We start from the raw sequence: 20,482 nt of genomic DNA on the forward strand, positions 1-20,482 counted from the left end.
ACTGAGGGGTTGTTCTGTGACCATATAAAGACACAAGGCTGCAGGCTGAGTTATACAGGGAACTCTGAGTATCACTCATGTATTATAAGGGATAATGTACCCCCTACTGTAAATAATAAGGATATTAGAAGTCACTGAGGGGTTGTTCTGTGACCATATAAAGGCACAAGGCTGCAGTAGAATATGTAGTAAATGAAGTAGAAAGGAAGGGGTAATGAAGAGGAGAATGAGGTGGGATGTGAGAATTAGTCAGTCAGGGAGACGGAGGGACTGAATGAATGTTGTGCTGTTCAGTTAAGGGTGAAATATTGAATCAGCTGGAAAATGTGATAAGGAGAAGAGACGGGACGTGTGAGTTGTGAGGAAGGAAAGTGAATTTGCCAGTTGGTTGGTTCCACGTATCACTAAATGCCAAGTGTTTGTTGCCCTGGTCAGAGCCTGGAGGACAGACTTATTACATGGAGATAATAAATGTTGTTTTGTGTCGCTATCAGAGCGAGTCGCAGGTACCAGGCCGAGCCGAGACTGAGCCGAGACTGAGCCGGTGCTGGAGCTGCGCCCACTGATAACGAGTCCCCTCAGGGGAGAAAAACAGGCAGAGAGTGAAAGTGCCGCCTGTAATGGGCTGAGTGGGCACAACAGGGGGCAGAGCAATGGCTTAATGTTACTTAATGGAATTATTAGTATGAATTATCCTCACTGTGATGTCATTCACACCCACACTCATATCCACACTCACATCCACACTCATATCCACACTCACACCCACACTCATATCCACGCCCACTCTCACACTCATATCCACACTCACACCCACACTCATATCCACACTCACACACACACTCATATCCACACTCACACCCACACTCATATCCACACCCACTCTCACACTCATATCCACACTCACATCCACACTCACACCCACACTCATATCCACACTCACACCCATGCTCAAACCCACACTCATATCCACACCCACTCTCACACTCATATCCACACTCACACCCAGACTCACACGCACACTCATATCCACACTCACATCCACAGTCACAGGGTTTCACAGCTAATGGTTTGGGAGGAGAATGAGATTTATTCCTTGTACAGTGAGTGTCTGGATCCCTCTGTAACAAGAACTAATGTGATGAATTAAGATGAGACGAGGCCCCACTAGTGATGTGAACAAACATGCGACGCAGCTGCCCTTGTTTTTATTCAAATCCCTTGTTTTTCCCATTTGAGACTCACTGCAGAACTGAATGTAGAGCTTAGTGACAGCACAGCGAGAACACACCCACCCTGCACTGACATCACTCTGGCACCCATGGGTGCTCCCTTAGTTGCCTTCTCCTTTACCTGCCTATTTGCCTCTACCTGGGCCCTTGGAGTTTAGGCCAAGGCACCTGTAATAATGTTGAAAACTGAATATGAGAAAGTTGAGTTTTCACTGGACACAGAGTGGAAGACACGAGATTGTCGCACACTCACAGTGTAACACAAACAGTCGGTGATGTGAGGCGAAAACCATGACATTCCCCAAATTCATCACTTCCTCCAACGATTCCCATTGATCCACGTTAATCCCGGTATTATGTGGCACCGACTGCCAGCGCTAGTTCCCTTGGCACCTAAGTCTGTGATTAGGGGTGTGTAATTAACCCTCAGCCTCAGGGATTACGTCTCCCCATTATTGATTTATGAGATTAGAACTGGCAGATTAAAAGATTTAAAGAACCGGTCTTCATTGTGCCATTGTAACAGTGTGTGCCCAGGGCCTGAGACAGGGCAGTTGCCTTCCCTTTATATAATAACAATAATAATAATAATAACAATAATAACAATAAAATCATTGCCTCATTATACAGGACACTAAATGCAAAAGCCTCCCCCTGTGAGTGTGATGGTTCAGCCCTTAGCTGCCCTTCTGTAGCTTTTATTTAGAAAATAAAAATAACCCCAATAGTTGCAGGGAACGTCGCATTGCACCAAAGCCTATGATTAAGTGTGAAACGCGTGAGGCTTTTTATGGACGTGTAAACTTTAATAAAGACAAATTATTATTATTTTAATTGAGCCTGTCATTGTTGGAATTGTCACTCTCTCCTGTGTAATTGGTATAATCCACTCCCTCTGGCTACAGATTCCCAAAAAGAGAAGCCTAATCCTATGTGATAAGGTCCCCGGGGATGTGACAGGCAAACTCCCAGCACCTTGTCCTTATCCTGATGCTTATTGGGCAGGTTTGGTGCCGAGAACGAATGATTTGTCTATTGGACTTGGGCCCAAGTGATGTCGAGTTTTGGGGTGTGAATATGAGATGTGGGGGACAGGCTATAGGAGGGAAATGTGGGTACAGTGGGGGAGCAGGGGGTTATTTTGTGGGTACGTGAATAGGAAGTGAGTGTTGGGGTATGTCATATGGTTTGTGGGGGTCACATACTGAATTAAATGACCATGTGATGGAAGTCAATGTGATCCATGCTGAGGTCAGATATTGGGGTGCATTTCTGCTCTGCTCTTTCTGGTTCTCTCTCAAATTTAATTTGAATATCAAAAACCCCTCCCTTTCTCCTGAGTATCCCGTGCATTAGACAGATAATCTGGGATGGGGGGAGGTGCTGAAAGGGTTAATGGAAGGCCCATTGGTATCAGGCGTGGCCCAGGGTTTGAGGGCGCAGGAATGAAGTTGGGGAGACGCCAGATGCAGCTGTAAGTGACATTTGTTGGGTGTGAGCGGAGATTCCTCCCTGTGACTCACTGAGTGTCTATAGAGGTCACGCTCTTTGTTTTTAAGCTGCTGTTTGTTTTATACCCCCTTGTTCTCTCTCCCGAGTGTCAGCTCTGTGGGTTACAGGTTGGTCACATCTTAATAGGGGACATGGCGGCCGTGCGGGTCCAATTTTCCCCTATTTCTTACTGTTTGTAAATAATGGAACAGCTGGGGGTGCAGCTGGAAAAACAGGCTCTGCGTAATGGGAAATATACTTTATGATACACACACACTCACACACACACTCACACACACTCACACACTCACACACACTCACACACACTGACACACACACACACACTTACACACACACACACACACACACACACTGACACACACACTGATACACACTTACACACTCACACACACTGACACACACACACTGACACACTGACACACACACACTGACACACACACACACACACACTGACACACACTGACACACACACTGATACACACTTACACACACACACACTGACACACACACAGGAATACATTGTATCACCTGCCTGGCCTGTTTGTCTGCTGACGTGTCCACAGTCCCAGTCTCATTATCTCATCTGTAGCCCCACATGTTTGTATGTACTGCGTGTGTGTGTATGTGTGTGTATTTATGTACTGTGTGTGTATGTACAGTATAACTTTACAACAGATTACAGAGTAAAACATTTATGTGACTTCCATTTGTCACTTGCAGTGGAACTGAGGAGAGGTCCCTGTTAGTTGTGAGTGTGAGTAAATGTGGAGCCTGTAATTCACTTGCCCTTTATTTCCCCTTTACTGGGCCCCCGTTCTCCTGTGGTTGCGGGGTCCCCTCTCCCTATATCTATATCTATATCCATAGCACTAACACCTGCTGCATTCACTGCCCCAAACTATTCTACCCCCAGCCTGAGCATCTGCCCAAACCTGTCCTGGGGAAGGAGTGTAAGTGTAAGACTGGAATGTGCGTGTGATTTGCATATACACCTGTCTAACTGCAACTCTCCTCAATTATGTCAATAATTCACTGAACATCTGCCAGGATTTAGTTTCACCCTGTCTTTTATATTATTATTATTATCATTTGTACCATGTGCCACGTATAGTATATACATCTGTACCCAGTGTCACGTATAGTATATACATCTGTACCCAGTGCTACGTATAGTATATAATCTGTACCCAGTGTCATATATAGTATATACATCTGTACCCAGTGTCACGTATAGTATATACATCTGTACCCAGTGTCACGTATAGTATATACATCTGTACCCAGTGTCACGTATAGTATATATATCTGTACCCAGTGTCACGTATAGTATATAATCTGTACCCAGTGCCACGTATAGTATATACATCTGTACCCAGTGCCACGTATAGTATATACATCTGTACCCAGTGCCACGTATAGTATATACATCTGTACCCAGTGTCATGTATAGTATATACATCTGTACCCAGTGTCATGTATAGTATATATATCTGTACCCAGTGTCACGTATAGTATATATATCTGTACCCAGTGTCACGTATAGTATATACATCTGTACCCAGTGTCATGTATAGTATATATATCTGTACCCAGTGCCACGTATAGTATATACATCTGTACCCAGTGTCATATATAGTATATACATCTGTACCCAGTGCCACGTATAGTATATACATCTGTACCCAGTGTCACGTATAGTATATAATCTGTACCCAGTGTCACGTATAGTATATAATCTGTACCCAGTGTCACGTATAGTATATAATCTGTACCCAGTGTCATGTATAGTATATATATCTGTACCCAGTGTCACGTATAGTATATATATCTGTACCCAGTGTCATGTATAGTATATATATCTGTACCCAGTGCCACGTATAGTATATACATCTGTACCCAGTGTCACGTATAGTTTATAATCTGTACCCAGTGTCATGTATAGTATATATATCTGTACCCAGTGCCACGTATAGTATATATATCTGTACCCAGTGTCATGTATAGTATATACATCTGTACCCAGTGCCACGTATAGTATATATATCTGTACCCAGTGTCACGTATAGTATATATATCTGTACCCAGTGTCACGTATAGTATATATATCTGTACCCAGTGTCATGTATAGTATATATATCTGTACCCAGTGCCACGTATAGTATATACATCTGTACCCAGTGTCATGTATAGTATATACATCTGTACCCAGTGTCACGTATAGTATATATATCTGTACCCAGTGTCATGTATAGTATATATATCTGTACCCAGTGCCACGTATAGTATATACATCTGTACCCAGTGCCACGTATAGTATATACATCTGTACCCAGTGTCACGTATAGTATATATATCTGTACCCAGTGTCATGTATAGTATATATATCTGTACCCAGTGCCACGTATAGTATATACATCTGTACCCAGTGTCATGTATAGTATATACATCTGTACCCAGTGTCATGTATAGTATATATATCTGTACCCAGTGTCACGTATAGTATATACATCTGTACCCAGTGTCACGTATAGTATATAATCTGTACCCAGTGTCACGTATAGTATATACATCTGTACCCAGTGTCATGTATAGTATATACATCTGTACCCAGTGTCACGTATAGTATATAATCTGTACCCAGTGTCACGTATAGTATATACATCTGTACCCAGTGCCACGTATAGTATATACATCTGTACCCAGTGTCACGTATAGTATATATATCTGTACCCAGTGCCACGTATAGTATATACATCTGTACCCAGTGTCACGTATAGTATATACATCTGTACCCAGTGCCACGTATAGTATATACATCTGTACCCAGTGCTACGTGCTATACTATACTTAGCATAGTTACGTCCCTTCCCCATAGTGCAACTTAGCGTGGCGTAAGGGTGCGAAGTAGCGCTAGAGTAGGTCCACTTCGCTATGGAATTTACGCCAGCACCTGTAAATCGGCAAAGTAACAAAATGACGTCACGCTGGAGAATTTTCGCTAGCCACTTCGCCCTTTAGTAAATTTGCCCCTCTGTATCTTGGCACGTGGGCCCATATAAGCAGCAGGTCAGCCTGGCACTGGGCCACAGTCTGGGTTAATTAATGACTTTACAGCAGGACAAATATATCCGCCCGGCAGGTCACTGAGTGTTTGTGCTCTCCCTGCGCCTCTCGTTATCTGGGTGATACTATTAACTCTCCACTTGCCACTTGTAACCTCAGGCCACTGACTTCACTCACTCACTATACCCACACAAATAATGAAAACCAATTGCAAATTATCTCTCTACATCATACTAACAGTTAATTTAAAGGTGAACTCCCCCTTTGATACATTAATGCATTTTAAGCCTCCTCTCAGCAGCTCTCCTCAGTTCCCCTGCAGGGTATTTAGTAGATAAAAAGGTCAGATTGTACAGGTACATAGAGGAGAAGCTGAGTGTATCCCCTTATGGCAGTGAAAAGGTTAGTAAATATTTACCTTGCCTGACTCACCTGCATAGTAAGTCAGCTTCTCTGGTCTCCTTTATCTTTCTACTCACGTCACTGGAGATTTTCCTTCTCCACCCTGGGTGCACCTGCTTTATCTCTCCAGGTGCTTTCAGACTTTCCTTCCCAGCATGCTCAGCCAACCAGTGTCGTACAGGAGCTCACCTGTAATATGAACCCAGCGTCTTCAAACAGCATTTACCAGATGTTTGTAGAGAGCTTTACTTACCCTTTAAATCAAGATGTAATTCCTTCTGAGTTGGGACTAGGATGTAGTTTGATAAAGTGCTGACATTTTATATATATATATATATATATATATATATATATATATATATATATATATATATAAAGACTAGCTCTGGGTTGCTGGGAGTTGAGAGCATTTGCCCTTCCTAATCAACACCATGAGTTTCCAAGCAAGTTGTTGTTGAACTACAAACCCCAGCATTCCCAGACATCCCCCGATGTTTCATCAGGAAGCCCAGAAACTGGACATTTAAACATTCCCAAAGTGGTTGAATAAATTGTTTGTATTTCTATTGAATAATCAGTCGTCACTCCCGTCATTCCTGCCTTAGTTTAATCAGACCCCAAAGCCGCCTGTGCTGTTACCGGGGGTCTGGGTTCCTTAGTAACAGGTCAGGAAGGGACTCAGCAAAGATAGGACACGGCTGGACAAAGACCCCCAGAATAATTAGTGTCTCCCCCTCCCCAGACACTAACAGTAATGTCTGCTGCCACTTCCCTCCTGTGTTAATAATTGCTGTCTGGATGGTGTGAGTTGTAGTTCAGCAACAATGGGTGGGAGAACCAAAGGAACTGGAGGAATTGCTCAATGCTATTCATTACCAATGGCTTTGCCATATAAAGGCAGCGGTGCCTCTTGTGGGTAAACACATGGGCAGTGCAATTATGAGGATGTGACTGTTAGGGGCCCATTTACTAAGCTTGAACGAAGGAATAGAAGAAAAAAAACTTCGAATTGGTTTTTTCGGCTACTTTGACCATCGAATTAGCTACTTCGAACTTCGACTACGACTTCGAATCTAACAATTCGAACTAAAAATCGTTCGACTATTCGATAGTCGAAGTTCTGTCTCTTTAAAAAAAAATTCGACCCCCTACTTCGCCTCCTAAAACCTACCGAGGTGCCATGTTAGCCTATGGAGAAGGTCCCCATAGGCTTTCTAACAATTTTTAGGTCGAAGAAAAATCGTGCGATCGATGGATTAAAATCCTTCGAATCAAACGATTTTTCGTTCGATCGCTCGATCAAACTATTTGCGGTAAATCCTTCGACTTCGATATTCGAAGTCGAAGGATTTACATTCGGCAGTCGAATACCGAGGGTTAATTAACCCTCGATATTCGACCCTATGTAAATCTGCCCCTTAAAGTCAAGCAATATGGCAGTTCCTACCTGTACAGACGTACAAATGAACAGACATACAAACACGGCAGGTTCTGCAGGAATAATAACCCCAAAAATTATACTAGGAATTAGGGATGGACAGAATCCAGGATTCAGTTTGGGATTTGACCAGGATTCGGTTTTTTTCAGCAGGATTCGGGCAAATCCTAATTTGCAGATATAAATTAGGGGCAGGGAGGGAAATTACGTGACTTTTTGCACAAAACAAGGAAGCAAACATTTTTTTTTTTGCTTTTTCTTTCCCCACCTTTGCATATGCAAATTAGGATTGAGTTTGGTATTCGGCCGAATCTTTCACGAAGGATTTGGAATTGGGGCGAATGGCAAATAGTGGATTTGGTGCCTTCTAGGAACCCCCTAGCCTGGTAGTTCTGGGGCAAGTAATACAGAGCTCAGAGTATTTGTGTGATTAAATTGCAGTGAGGGAGGTGCTTTGCTCTATTTGCCCTCGCTCTCTCTCTTATCTCCCTGTCACCCCCATCTGTCAGTTCTTCCCTCAGTAGCTCCACCCTCTCCTCCTTTCATCTCCCGCCAGGCTCCTGCCTTTCATCACTGACATTTGGAATTAAGAGGTGCTCAATGGATCAGAGCGATGAAACCCACAACCCCCCCACCCTGGATCGGTTCCCTAATGGGTCAGGCAGAGGGGGGTCGGCACTCATGAGACCCACAGACTTGTATCAGTGGCAGGTCAAGTGGTTGCCATGGAAACACAGGCGGGATGCTGCAGGATCAGTGGGAGATGTATGGGGATGGGGCTGGTTGCCAGGCTGCGGCACAACAATCAGGGAGCCCTTAATAGCCATTCCTGTTAACCCTGCGATGTCCGAGCACATTGGGTGCTTAAGTTGTTCTAATGAGCATCTTGATGTATCACCAGCGCGTCTGCCCCCTCTGCGGGGAATTCTCAGCACATAATGTTCCCTGCGCCCCCCTTGCCATATGCCAATATTAATTATTCAGCATCCAGAGGCTTCCGCTGCAAAGTAATCACTGCTCGTGCACTATAGGGAGTGGGCTATCATCACCATGGAAACTCCACTCATTCCCAAGGCCAATTTGATTGTAAGCTTTTTGGAACAGGATAACCCTCTGGTTTCTGATTTCCATCCCTTAAATCTGTCCCTAAGCAGCAGCTTGTACATCTCCACATACACTGTCAGTGCCATAGAAATGGCATCATTGTACCTTGGTAGTGTTGAACCCAATCACCATCATTACTAATTAGCCTCCTCCCCCTTCAGCCTAAAAGCCCCACCCTACAGCTTACATTTTAATCAGGGGTGGGACTTGCACTTGTGACACTTGGCTGTTCTCAGGGGGTGGGACTTCCTTGTGTCCATTGAGGGAAGGGCATGACTTGCTCCGCCTCTTGGCGGTTCTTGGGAGGCAGGACTTCCTGTGAGTGACACTTTAGAGCAGCTGGCATTGCGCAAGATGAAGATGGCAACTTTTTTGCAGTAATGTCCATGGAATGATGTGTTGAGGGATACAAATGGGGCATCATCTGACAGCTGAAGGGACACAATCACCCCCAAATTTATCTTCTGGCTTATTTGCATGCCGCGCGGAAGTAGAACTGGTAGTTTTGCCAACTATATCCATCTGTGCTGGGCTGGGAGGGTATATACTAGGGATGCACAGAATTCGGGATTTGTCCAGGATTCTGCCCTTTTCAGACGAATCTGAATCCTTGTGCCTGGCCAATCCGAATCCTATTTTGCATATGTAAATTAAGGGTGGGGAGGGAAATCACATGACCTGCATTTTCATCACAAAACATTTTTTTCCACTTTTTCCTTTCCCAATCCTAATTTGCAAACTAGGATTTGGATTAGATTCGGTATTCTGGCCGAATCTTTCACAAAAGATTCAGGGATTCGTCGAATCCCAAATAGTGGATTCAGTGCATCCCTAGTATATACAATCTGTGTGGCCCCCCAGTGCCCCCAAACAACACAACTCCCGCCTGATGTTCTGGTTTCCAGAAACGACACAAACTTATTTCCTTTTTTGGTGACACAAGGACAGGAGGAGCAAATAGCAGGAAATTAAAGGAAAACTATACCCCCCAAACAATGTAGGTCTCTATAAAAAGATATTACATAAAACAGCTCATATGTAAAACCCTGCTTCATGTAAATAAATCATTTACATAATAATATACTTTTTTAGTAGTATGTGCCATTGGGTAATCATAAATAGAAAACTGCCACTTTAAAAAATAAGGGCTGCCTCCTGGGATCATTCGATTCACTGTGCACACAAACACACCAACAAACCATACATGTTAGGTCACATGAGCCAATAAACAGACAGAGTTGTGTCTTTTGCTTCCACACTTCTTCCTGTTACAGTTAGAGCTGCAGTATTTCTGTCAGGTGATCTCTTCCTGTTACAGTTAGAGCTGCAGTATTTCTGGTCATGTGATCTCTTCCTGTTACAGTTAGAGCTGCAGTATTTCTGGTCAGGTGATCTCTTCCTGTTACAGTTAGAGCTGCAGTATTTCTGGTCAGGTGATCTCTTCCTGTTACAGTTAGAGCTGCAGTATTTCTGGTCAGGTGATCTCTGAGGCAGCACACAGACCATCACTATATGGGGGTTCAAGGCAAGAGATGTAAAAGGGCAATATTTACTATATAATATACTATATAATATATCTGTTGCTTAAATATTCATTTTGGAGGGTAAAGTTTTCCTTTAAGAAATAAATCATTCCATATTATTTCAATTAAATCCCAAAACATTTTCTCTCATGTGAAAGTGCCACCACCAGAGGCACATGTGCCCCTCACATTTTCCCAGGTTATTGTAATTCCCATTTCATGTTGCTCCTCTATGAATTTCACTGGAATGTTTCCTAAAGGTTTCTGTTCTTTGTAGGACGCACTGCGGGTCTTCGTAAGTTCCGATTCCATCAACCTGGAGTTCCCTGTGCTGTTTGTGGTGCGACAACAGAAAGCCATCCTCTCCTGGCAGGTGCCAATGGTCTTCAGAGGAAAGTAAGTGGCCCTGTACCATGAAAGAACCTGTGACTTCCGAAAAAAACGGGCGTGAGATGACGGCATTAGGGATGGAAAAGTGACATATGGGGTGGGGTTATGATATTAGGGGCGTGTTTGTGCCTCATGTGGGCGGGGCTTTGATATCAGAGGTGGTTATTGGCCAGATTATTGTTCGGGATTCACAAGGCTAAAACCCAAACAGGCAGTTGTGACCCAAACGGCTCTAAGGTAAACTGAACTGTTCGGGTCAAAACCAAACGAGTGGCAGCCTGAGTGCAGAATAGTAATACTTGGAGGCCATATTGTACTGCCCTTGCACCTACCACTGGGGGCGCCCGTACAGGAAGTATGATCTGGGTTGTTCACCTTTAAATTTAAGTATGCTGTGCAGAGTGATATGTCGAGTTAACTTGCAATTGGTGCTCATGATATTTGGGGTTTTTGGGATTGTATTCAGCAGCTCTCCAGTTTGCCATTTCAGCCTGGTTGCTAGGGTCCAAATTCCCCTAGCAACCATGCACTGATTTGAATAAGAGACTGGAATATGAATAGGAGAGGCCTGAATAGAAAGATGAGTAATAAAAAGTAACAATAACAATACATTTGTAGCCTTACAGAGCACTTTACTGTATAAAAAAGAAAAATGAAGGCCAATTAAAAAGTTGCTTAGAATTAGCCATTCTATACTAAAAGTTAACTTAAAGGTGAACCACGCCGTCTTGGGGTAAAATATAGCGAATTTGCTCACCGGTGGTTGAATAAAATATTTGCACCCTCCATCAATTTGAAAGAATGCGGTGTCACTTTATAACGCTCCCCACTTTCAGATGATCATGGTCGCTAACCTCCGCCCCTCTGCCCAGGCTCCGCCTCTGTAAGACTCTGCTGGTCCTACAGTTAGCAGTGGAGCCACCATCTTACAAATTGGCATCTCTGCAGTGATTTCTTACTATGATTAATTTACCAGCGTTCCCGCTCACTGTTTTTTTTTTGTTTCACCCCCAGTTTCCCAAGGATGTACACTTACCAGGAAGTGAGCCGCACGCTGTGTCCCGTCGAACCCCAGGAGGAATCGGGGTCCCAGGAGCAATTTATATATATTGACATTGCCTCCATGTCGCCCTCTGTTGTTCATTACGAGCTCATGGTCATGCGACTGCTTTACTTTCAGCTACAGTGAGTTCTGCTGATAATTAATGGTCTCCCTGTGGGCACCGGACTCACCAGCAGGGTAGTGCAGTCTGGTAACCCTCACTATATCAGCACCTTCTCTGTCAGCACCAATGTCTGTGGATTCAAGGGGAAGTAAACGTTATGAACCATGTTATAAAGTAGAATTGTCCGGCTGATTAGAATGAGGGGTCAGTAGGGTGGGGGAAGCCTACCCCAGCTGCTAAATATAATACTTTATGGTGACACTAAACTGCATTTTCTCCATATGTTTTAGGACGTCTGTCCCTTTCAACTTCAGTGCGTCGCCATCTCAGCCTCAGGTTGGTAAAAATGGCTCCTTTCTTATGGGAGTGGGAAAGCCACACTGTCCTTCTATTGTTAAATTCTCATTCTCAAGGCTGAAAAACATAAGCTGGGGCTTTAGCATTGCCTCTGTATCTACCCTTTCTCTTCCTGTCAATTCTGGGTTTCTCATTGGGTGAAGCTTTAACGTTGTCACGGGATCTCTCCTCCCTCTTTCTGAAATTTCTAGGACTGGTTCTGACATTAACATTTGCTACTGTGTCTGACATCTCTTCCTCTGGCCCCACAGTATTTTCTCTACACGTTTCCCGAGGGTGTCGATTCCGTCATCATCAAAGTGACGTCTCCTGAGATCTACCCCTGCTCGGTGGTGTCAGTGCAGGACATTTCGGTGAGTCTGTAGGAGGCCCGGCAGCTAGAGTTGCCACCTGGCCAGTATTTTACCAGCCTGGCCAGTAAAAATGATGCTTGATGCCAATGTTATTAATCAGAAAAAACTGCAAGAATATAGCAAGGCCGGTATTTTTTTCCAGAAAAGGTGGCAACCCTACCAGCAGCATGATGTCTCTATGATAAAAGCACAGATTAGGGTTGCCACCTGTTTGGTTTTGACCTGAACAGTTTTTTTTCTACGGCCTGTTCTGGTCTCAACTTTCTGTTCAGTTTTTAGACTTGTGAAACCCGAACAATAATCTGGCCAATATATAAAAACCAATTAAATACAAAGATACTCACCTTGACGTGGCTATTATCAGGTGAAGTTAATTTCTTGTTATTAAAGAGAAATAAGCAAATCAATCAAAAATAAGAAATCATTTTTCTCAATGAGCATTGCTGTATTTCAGAGCTTTCTGGATAACTGATTTCTGTATAATAGATCCCATACCTGTAGTTAAAGGATTGGTCTTACTCATCGGCAGGGCCGCCATCAGAAATCACAGGGCCCCATATGAAAAAGTTTTCTGCGCCCACCACAAGCCCCACCTACATGTCGCCCTCCCCACCCCACAGGTCCACCCCCACCCCACACTAAAACAAAAAAAACATTGGTGGCTATGGTTCCCACATGTTAATAAAAAAATAAAAAATTTTAAACCACACAAGAGGGACCACAAAGGGTTACCTTTAGGGGGGCCCTGCCATATTGCACTTACTTCATTAGTGTGGCCCACCTGCTGTCAGTGAGCTGCCAACTACAGAAGGGAGGAGGGGAGCATAGGTGGCTGCATCTTCTTCCATTGACAGCATTTTCTTCCCTTATTGGTCACAGAATTTCAAGTCCTGGTAAAGCTGCATGGTGATTGGATGAGCTGGAGGAGAAGTTCAAACCTCAGCTATCCAATCCCTGAGCAGCTCAACCTGGACTTAAACTCAGTGACCAATAAGGGGAAGTAATGGACAGAAGATACCTCTCCTTGTGCTCCCGCCCTGCCTTCCCAAAGTCAGCAGCTCTCAGAAAGCAGGGGGGCCCGACTAATCAAGAAAGTGCAGTGTGGCAGGGCCCCCCTTACCCTTGGGGCCCCCTACAACTCTCCCCCTGTCCCCCCCTGATGGCTGCTCTGCTCATCGGGCAGAATAGATAGAAGTAGTGTTTCCAGCCGTGTGGGTTTCAACTGGACGTCTCAGTTTGTCAAAGCGCTGACTATTCAAAACTTTTTGTCACATTGCAAAAAGTGGACAGAGATCCAGCCGTTTGCATATCAGTGATGTAATAACCCTGACACGGCATCATAACTCCATGACATCATTGTGCCTGCCTCTGATGTCGTCATGCCCACCCCAAGATCACTGTTCCACTCCCAATGCTATCTGCCCCACCCCCATTGTTCGGGTTTAGCCACCAGCAAAGCTGACAACCCTAGAACAAATGCAGTGATTGGTGGCTGCCCCCCTCACCCTTTAAATTAAAGTCACGTGCCCCTGAGTGTTTCCCCATCAGAGCCAGAACACAAAGGTCCAAGCAGCCCCTCTCAGCCCACTAAGTAGTATCTATAGGGGTATTGTTGGCTGTTGGCATTGCGTGTCATGTGGGTGTTAAGTGTAATAAGAATTTTAGGCCTTGGTGAATCAGGCCAAGCACCCCTACTATTGATATGGGACTGCCTGCAGGGCGGAGCTTGTTTCAGATGTAGGAAGTAGAGCAGAGAGGAAGTGACATAAACCAGGTGAGTATTGCAGTCAGTTCTGCAGTCGGCTACTTCTGATAATCCATCTATATCATGACCTAGTTCTCAATAGGCCACATCACCTCTCCTCCATGTTAACTGTTTATTTCTGTACCCAGTGCCCAGTGTATGACCTGGACTATAATGTGGAATTTAATGGCGTCTACCAGACCATAACAAAGCAAGCCGCCATCACCGTGCAGGTGAGACCCGTGTTATATCTATGAAACCTCTCTGCTGAGCTGCTGAACAGAAATCAAAAACCACTGACAATCAAGACCAACTGAAAATGGTCTCAATGTCTTTGTCTACATCATTAGTTCATTTAAAGGACAATTTTAGGCAATTTCTTATTGAATTAATTAATAATTGATTTACTTAAATTAATTTTCTTTTCATTAGACAGAAAAATAAAGAGTATTTTACCTATATAACAATGTATCTCTGTCTGTATCAGTAATACACTGTGAATAAACAATGAGGATGATGAGACGAGGAAGAGAAATGAACTCAAACCTGTCATTTATTAGTCTCATATGGACTTTCTGTTTCTTTTTCCCCGGGATTAGAGGAAGGAATACCCTGGGGGCAAGTTTTACGTGGTCTTTGTCATAAAACCTGAAGATTATACCTGCGGGGGGACCGTGCCTCAATCCACTCAAGGTAAGATGCCATCTGCTGGCAGAGATGAGGAACTACAAGTAATTATTTTGCTTCCCTCGCTCTAATTGTATTATAAAATATATGTTCATTATATTAAGGGATTGATAAGGTTTGCCTTTAAGTTGAAATGCAAATGAAACCTTATTGCAGAATGCTGAATGGTCTCTTTTATACTGAGATACAATTGTATTGGTGCAGTGAAGTTCCCCTTGAAAGGAAGAATTGATATAAGAAAATAACTTCACAATTCATTTCTCATTGTTCATTGGCTGTTTCTGTCACTGCAGGGTCAGGAAATCACACCTGGAACCTGAAGAGGGTGAAACACCTGGACGTGACTATCAGTCCATCAATACATGGTAAGACCAGTCTGTTATAGTCGCACCTTTTATCCCCATCTCTTCCCAGTACTACATACATGTTACGTACATGTTACATACATACGCCTGCCCAGGAGGAGAGTGCAATGGCTGCAGCCTCTCAAGTCACTCAATATCACTTCTGCCACAGATAGGCTCAATATCCAGCTCCTCGGGGGAGGGACCCATTTCTGCCCCTCCCCACACCAGTATGTAAGTCAAGAGGGGCAGAAGGGCACTGACTGCTTTCATTTGTACCCCAGTGGTTGCTTTCCTGGGCAGTTTCTCCAATTGGATCATGTGTAAGGTCTGAATTTGCAGCAACGTTGTTAAAGGGATCCTGTCATTGTAAAACATGTTTTTTTCAAAACACATCAGTTAATAGTGCTGCTCCAGCAGAATTCTGCACTGAAATCCATTTCTCAAAAGAGCAAACAGATTTTTTTTTTTTTTTTTATTCAATTTTGAAATCTGACATGGTGCTAGACATATTGTCAATTTCCCAGCTGCCCCAAGTCATGGGACTTGTGCCTGCGCTTTAGGAGAGAAAAGCTTTCTGGCAGGCTGCTGTTTTTCCTTCTCAATGTAACTGAATGTGTCTCAGTGGGACCTGGATTTTACTATTGAGTGCTGTTCTTAGATCTACCAGGCAGCTGTTATCTTGTGTTAGGGAGCTGCTATCTGGTTACCTTCCCATTGTTCTTTTGTTTGGCCGCTGGGGGGAAAAAGGGAAGGAGTGATATCACTCTAACTTGCAGTACAGCAGTAAAGAGTGATTGAAGTTTATCAGAGCACAAGTCACATGACTTGGGGCAGCTGGGAAATTCACAATATGTCTAGCCCCATGTCAGAATTCAAAAAATATAAAAAATATAAAAAAATCTGTTTGCTCCTTTGAGAAATGGATTTCAGTGCAGAATTCTGCTGGAGTAGCACTATTAACTGATTCATTTTGAAAAATTTTTTTTTTCCCATTACAGTATCCCTTTAATAGAATGCTATAGAGCTACACCAACTGTTTATGACCACTAGGGGCGCTGTGCTAAGGACTCTGTGGGGAATACCTACGAAAAAGCTCAATCTAGTAAATGTGCTTATTGTTTATCCAGGGTACAAAAGGGGGTACAGAAGATAATGCTTTGTGTTGTTTGTCCCCAGAATCAGTGTATATTAAGGCTACACTTCTGTGTCTGCTCTACTTCCTGGTCTTCTACGTTGGATCACTACTTGTGGCTTTTGTGCACTATATAAGGTGGGTCTGGGGTATTATGTGTTGAGTAGACGACCGCTAAACTGCTTGCCCCATACTCTTAGACTGTTTGCCCCATACTCTTAGACTGTTTGCCCCATACTCTTAGACGATTGCCCCATACTCTTAGACCCCCATACTCTTAGACCGCTTGCCCCATACTCTTAGACTGCTTGCCCCATACTCTTATACTGCTTGCCCCATACTCTTAGACTGCTTGCCCCATACTCTTAGACTGCTTGCCCCATACTCTTAGACTGCTTGCCCCATACTCTTAGACTGCTTGCCCAATAGCCTTAGACCGCTTGCCCCATACTCTTAGACCGCTTGCCCCATACTCTTAGACTGCTTGCCCCATACTCTTAGACCGCTTGCCCCATACTCTTAGATTACTTTCCAACCTGCTATTAGACTGCTTGCCCCATACAGTTTTCACCCCCTACATATAGAGCTTGTGCAACTTTCACTCTCTCATAGACAGACTTAGAGCCAGTCACACAATCCATGCTGTGGGCAGACAGGACACTTCCCTTATTACTACAAACTGCACTCAGGCACCTCATTTGCACACATTCCTCTTTACAGCATTGTGTAGCAGGTGCACAAATAACAATATTAATCATTTATCAGCTCATTATTGCCCCCTGCAGGCCAGTCCTGGTAGTCTGGTAACACTGGTGGTCTATGCCAGAGCGGCTGCAGTCGGCTTCTACAGACCAGGGGGTATATTTATCAAAAAGTGAAGTTAATAGTGAAGTTCCGCCACTAGAGTGAAATTCCGCCACTTTCCATTAATTTCTATGGGAATTTTATAGGCGTATTTATCAATGGGTGAACTTTCACTTTCACCCATTGATAAATTCAAAATCCCATAGAAATTAATTGAGAGCTGCGGAATTTCACTCTAGTGGCGGAACTTCACTCTTTGATAAATTTACCCCCAGGACTTTATATTAGACCCGTGGGGCCTTTGTAGAGGGGAAATGAGAGTTCTGTGTCTCAGGCTGGAGCAGCTGGAGGGCCCCTCACAAGTAAATAAATGAGATATTTGTGCTCTGTTGCAGAATCCACAGGAAGGAAAAGAACCTGAAGGGAAGCCCAGATGAGGGTAAGAGGGGAGGAAATGATCTTTTCTATTGGTCAAACTTGTTCTCAGTCAATTGTTTCCCATTTCCCAAGGGGTCATGTAAATTGCTCAGTACTGGTATTTAATTCTGATTTCCATATCAAAATGCCCCTCTCCATAGAGACACCAGGTCATGTTTGTGTTGCAGGTGAAGGCAGTGTGGCCCCCTCACACCCCATTACAACCAGTACCCCAGAGGGGAGCAGCTATGGAGCAATAGGTAAGGAATGGGGGTCTCAGTGTTTTTATTGTTTATTATACTCAGCAGGCAGGAGCAGCCTTCATAAATTAAAGAAGAAGTTCAGCTACTCTAAGCACATACTCAAAGTGCTAGAAATTATTTATATAATGTCTGAGCCATTTGCCTTCTGTAACGAAGTCTGCGCTGGTGCTGCCATATTGCTTGCCCCATCTCATGCACTCTCCTTTGGCAGCCATATAAATTTGTATATACAGTATATAGAGTTGCCCGATGGCCAATGGAATATTTTCCTTTCACAGATGAGTCGAGCCCCGGGGCCCGAAAGCTGACTCCTCCTCCTCCCATCCCGCGACCCCGGGTTTACTCCGACAGTTCTGCGGATGAAGAGAGCGATTTTGACGCCATTCCGGAGATGGAATGCGACAAGAACGTCATTCGGGCAAAGGTGCTGGGAATTTACTTTTGTGTACAAGTGATGTGTATATACAGAATATATATCCCAGCTATAACCAACCAATAAGGGCCCAGATGATGGCAAAGTGGCAGATTGCATTGAATTCATGGCAAAGGGGCAAATTGTTTTAGGCAGGGGGCAGTTAGGAAGATTGTGTTGGATGAGGGCAGATTTTGGAGGGTTGCAAATGAATAGTAAATTTGCCTTTGGCTAATAACAGGGGCCAGATTGCAGTAGGTTGATGATGAATAGGCAGATTGCAGTAGGTTGATGATGAATGGGTAGATTGGTTTGGGCTAACAAAGGGGGCAGATTGCAGGAGGTTGATAATAGAGGGGGAGATTGCTGTGGGTTGAACATGATTGGGTCTATTGTGGATTATACAGCTGAGGCTTCTCTGTGGTTTATTGCAGACGTTCCTGTATGTGTCGGATCTGTCAGTGAAGGACCGCAGGGTTGTTAGTAAGAAGTACAGGATTTATTTTTGGTAAGTAATTGATGGAGCAGACCTTAGTGACAGAAGTGAGAGAGGTTTTCCTGCAATATTGTGGCCCAAAAGTGGCTTTGGAATCAGCTCTGACTGTAACACAAATAAACCAGTCAATCCCATTACCAGTCAGATTGTCCCTGTGCTGCTCCAACTCAACGAGATACGTTACCTATAAAGGGCAAGTAACACCAAACATAGATAATATTCATTTGAACAGACCTCCCCAGCATTTCCACTACATATAAAATATACTAATAATTGTGCATTGTATTGTGAAGTATTTGGTTGCAGTTGGTCAGTTTGTGGTGTGGTTATTCACTAAACCTGTCTCATTCTGCAGGAACATAATCACCATTGCAGTGTTCTACGCTTTGCCTGTCGTCCAGTTGGTTATCACGTACCAGACGGTAGGTACCCCTGCATGTGTCTGCCAGTAGGGGGCACCCTCCGTGTAAAACAATTGGGCACGGTGTATCCGTCCCCTTATTAATCTGCATTTTTTCTGTACTTTTCTGCACTGTTGGTTCTGACTATTGAAATTTCAGTTAATTTAAAACAAATTCCAAACTATATAAATACAGGAATTGTGAAGCTCGAATGTGAAAATAAATAAAGCAGACGTAATTAAAGAGACACATCACACAATTAACCCAGTTTAATAAATAGGCAAGGGCAGCTGAAATCACTGTGGGGTGCCAATATGTTATGTAACATAACTTTACTTTCTCTTTTTTTTTAAAGTAATGTCCATTTTATCTTTTCTATTTACTGCTGGGTAATCCACCAGGCTGTCATACCCTGTAATCCCCCCATAGTGTTGGTAGGATCCACAAACCCAGCAGAACCCCCTCTGGCTAAACCTAGTCCTGTCCATTGAGTCTTGTGTGTGTCCCTCTCCATCAGGTGTTGAACGTGACGGGTAACCAGGACATCTGTTACTATAACTTCCTATGTGCCCATCCGCTGGGTGTTCTCAGGTAAGTGGTCTCTTCTTCTTAACTGTAGCCCAACTTGTCTGCACTTGTCTGGGATGAACTCTAGTGGGTCCGAACCTGGACACAATAGACATGAGACTCCCTTCTCTTGCACTGGGCTCAAGGTAATGGTCTATGTAGTCAGCTAAGTCCTGATACTCTTCTTCCTCTTGGAGGCGCTGTTTATCTGAAAAGTCTGACTTCCTTTCTGTATTGTTCCCTTTCTTGGCCTTAGCGCCTTCAACAATGTCATGAGCAACATGGGTCACGTCTTGCTGGGTTTCCTCTTCCTACTCATTGTTCTCCGCCGAGATCTTCTGCACAAGCACCTTCTTGAAGTCAATGACACCTACGCCAAGGTATGTGAGGGGAAGGCAGAGTATGGGTGGGCTTCTGCTGGTCTGGTGATTATTATTCTTATTACCGTTTACTCTTTATATTCTCACCCCTTTAATGGAATAGTAAATCATTCATCCCACCTTGTTCCAGGTGTGTTGATCCCATCTGGGCTTTAGAGAATATGGTGAGACAGGACTTATATACATGTCGGTAACCCAAAGACTAACCATAAATATAATTAATTCTGTCTGGCTTGATGATCATATCAGTGTAAGTCAATGAGGTCCCTTGCAGGATCTGGTTCTTCAGGCA

The 20,482-nt window shown here is 43.8% G+C and overlaps 1 protein-coding gene across 3 annotated transcripts in view; it reads left to right on the top strand.

Moving 5' to 3' along the window:
• The window catches only part of sidt1.L (SID1 transmembrane family member 1 L homeolog), a 45,566-nt gene that overhangs the window by 13,986 nt on the left and 11,098 nt on the right, over positions 1–20,482 (top strand). For all 3 annotated transcript variants that reach the window (XM_041581410.1, XM_041581412.1, XM_041581411.1), the window contains 15 exons: positions 10,552–10,670; positions 11,679–11,849; positions 12,121–12,166; positions 12,439–12,540; positions 14,434–14,517; positions 14,884–14,977; positions 15,265–15,336; positions 16,495–16,588; positions 17,650–17,693; positions 17,860–17,931; positions 18,213–18,358; positions 18,781–18,854; positions 19,198–19,264; positions 19,761–19,834; positions 20,067–20,190. In XM_041581410.1, coding sequence (XP_041437344.1) covers positions 10,552–10,670; positions 11,679–11,849; positions 12,121–12,166; positions 12,439–12,540; positions 14,434–14,517; positions 14,884–14,977; positions 15,265–15,336; positions 16,495–16,588; positions 17,650–17,693; positions 17,860–17,931; positions 18,213–18,358; positions 18,781–18,854; positions 19,198–19,264; positions 19,761–19,834; positions 20,067–20,190 — 1,383 coding nt within the window. The remainder of the gene's footprint in view (positions 1–10,551; positions 10,671–11,678; positions 11,850–12,120; positions 12,167–12,438; positions 12,541–14,433; positions 14,518–14,883; positions 14,978–15,264; positions 15,337–16,494; positions 16,589–17,649; positions 17,694–17,859; positions 17,932–18,212; positions 18,359–18,780; positions 18,855–19,197; positions 19,265–19,760; positions 19,835–20,066; positions 20,191–20,482) is intronic.

This window comes from Xenopus laevis, chromosome 2L, assembly GCF_017654675.1.
Source record: "Xenopus laevis strain J_2021 chromosome 2L, Xenopus_laevis_v10.1, whole genome shotgun sequence".
Taxonomy (NCBI): Eukaryota; Metazoa; Chordata; class Amphibia; order Anura; family Pipidae; genus Xenopus; species Xenopus laevis.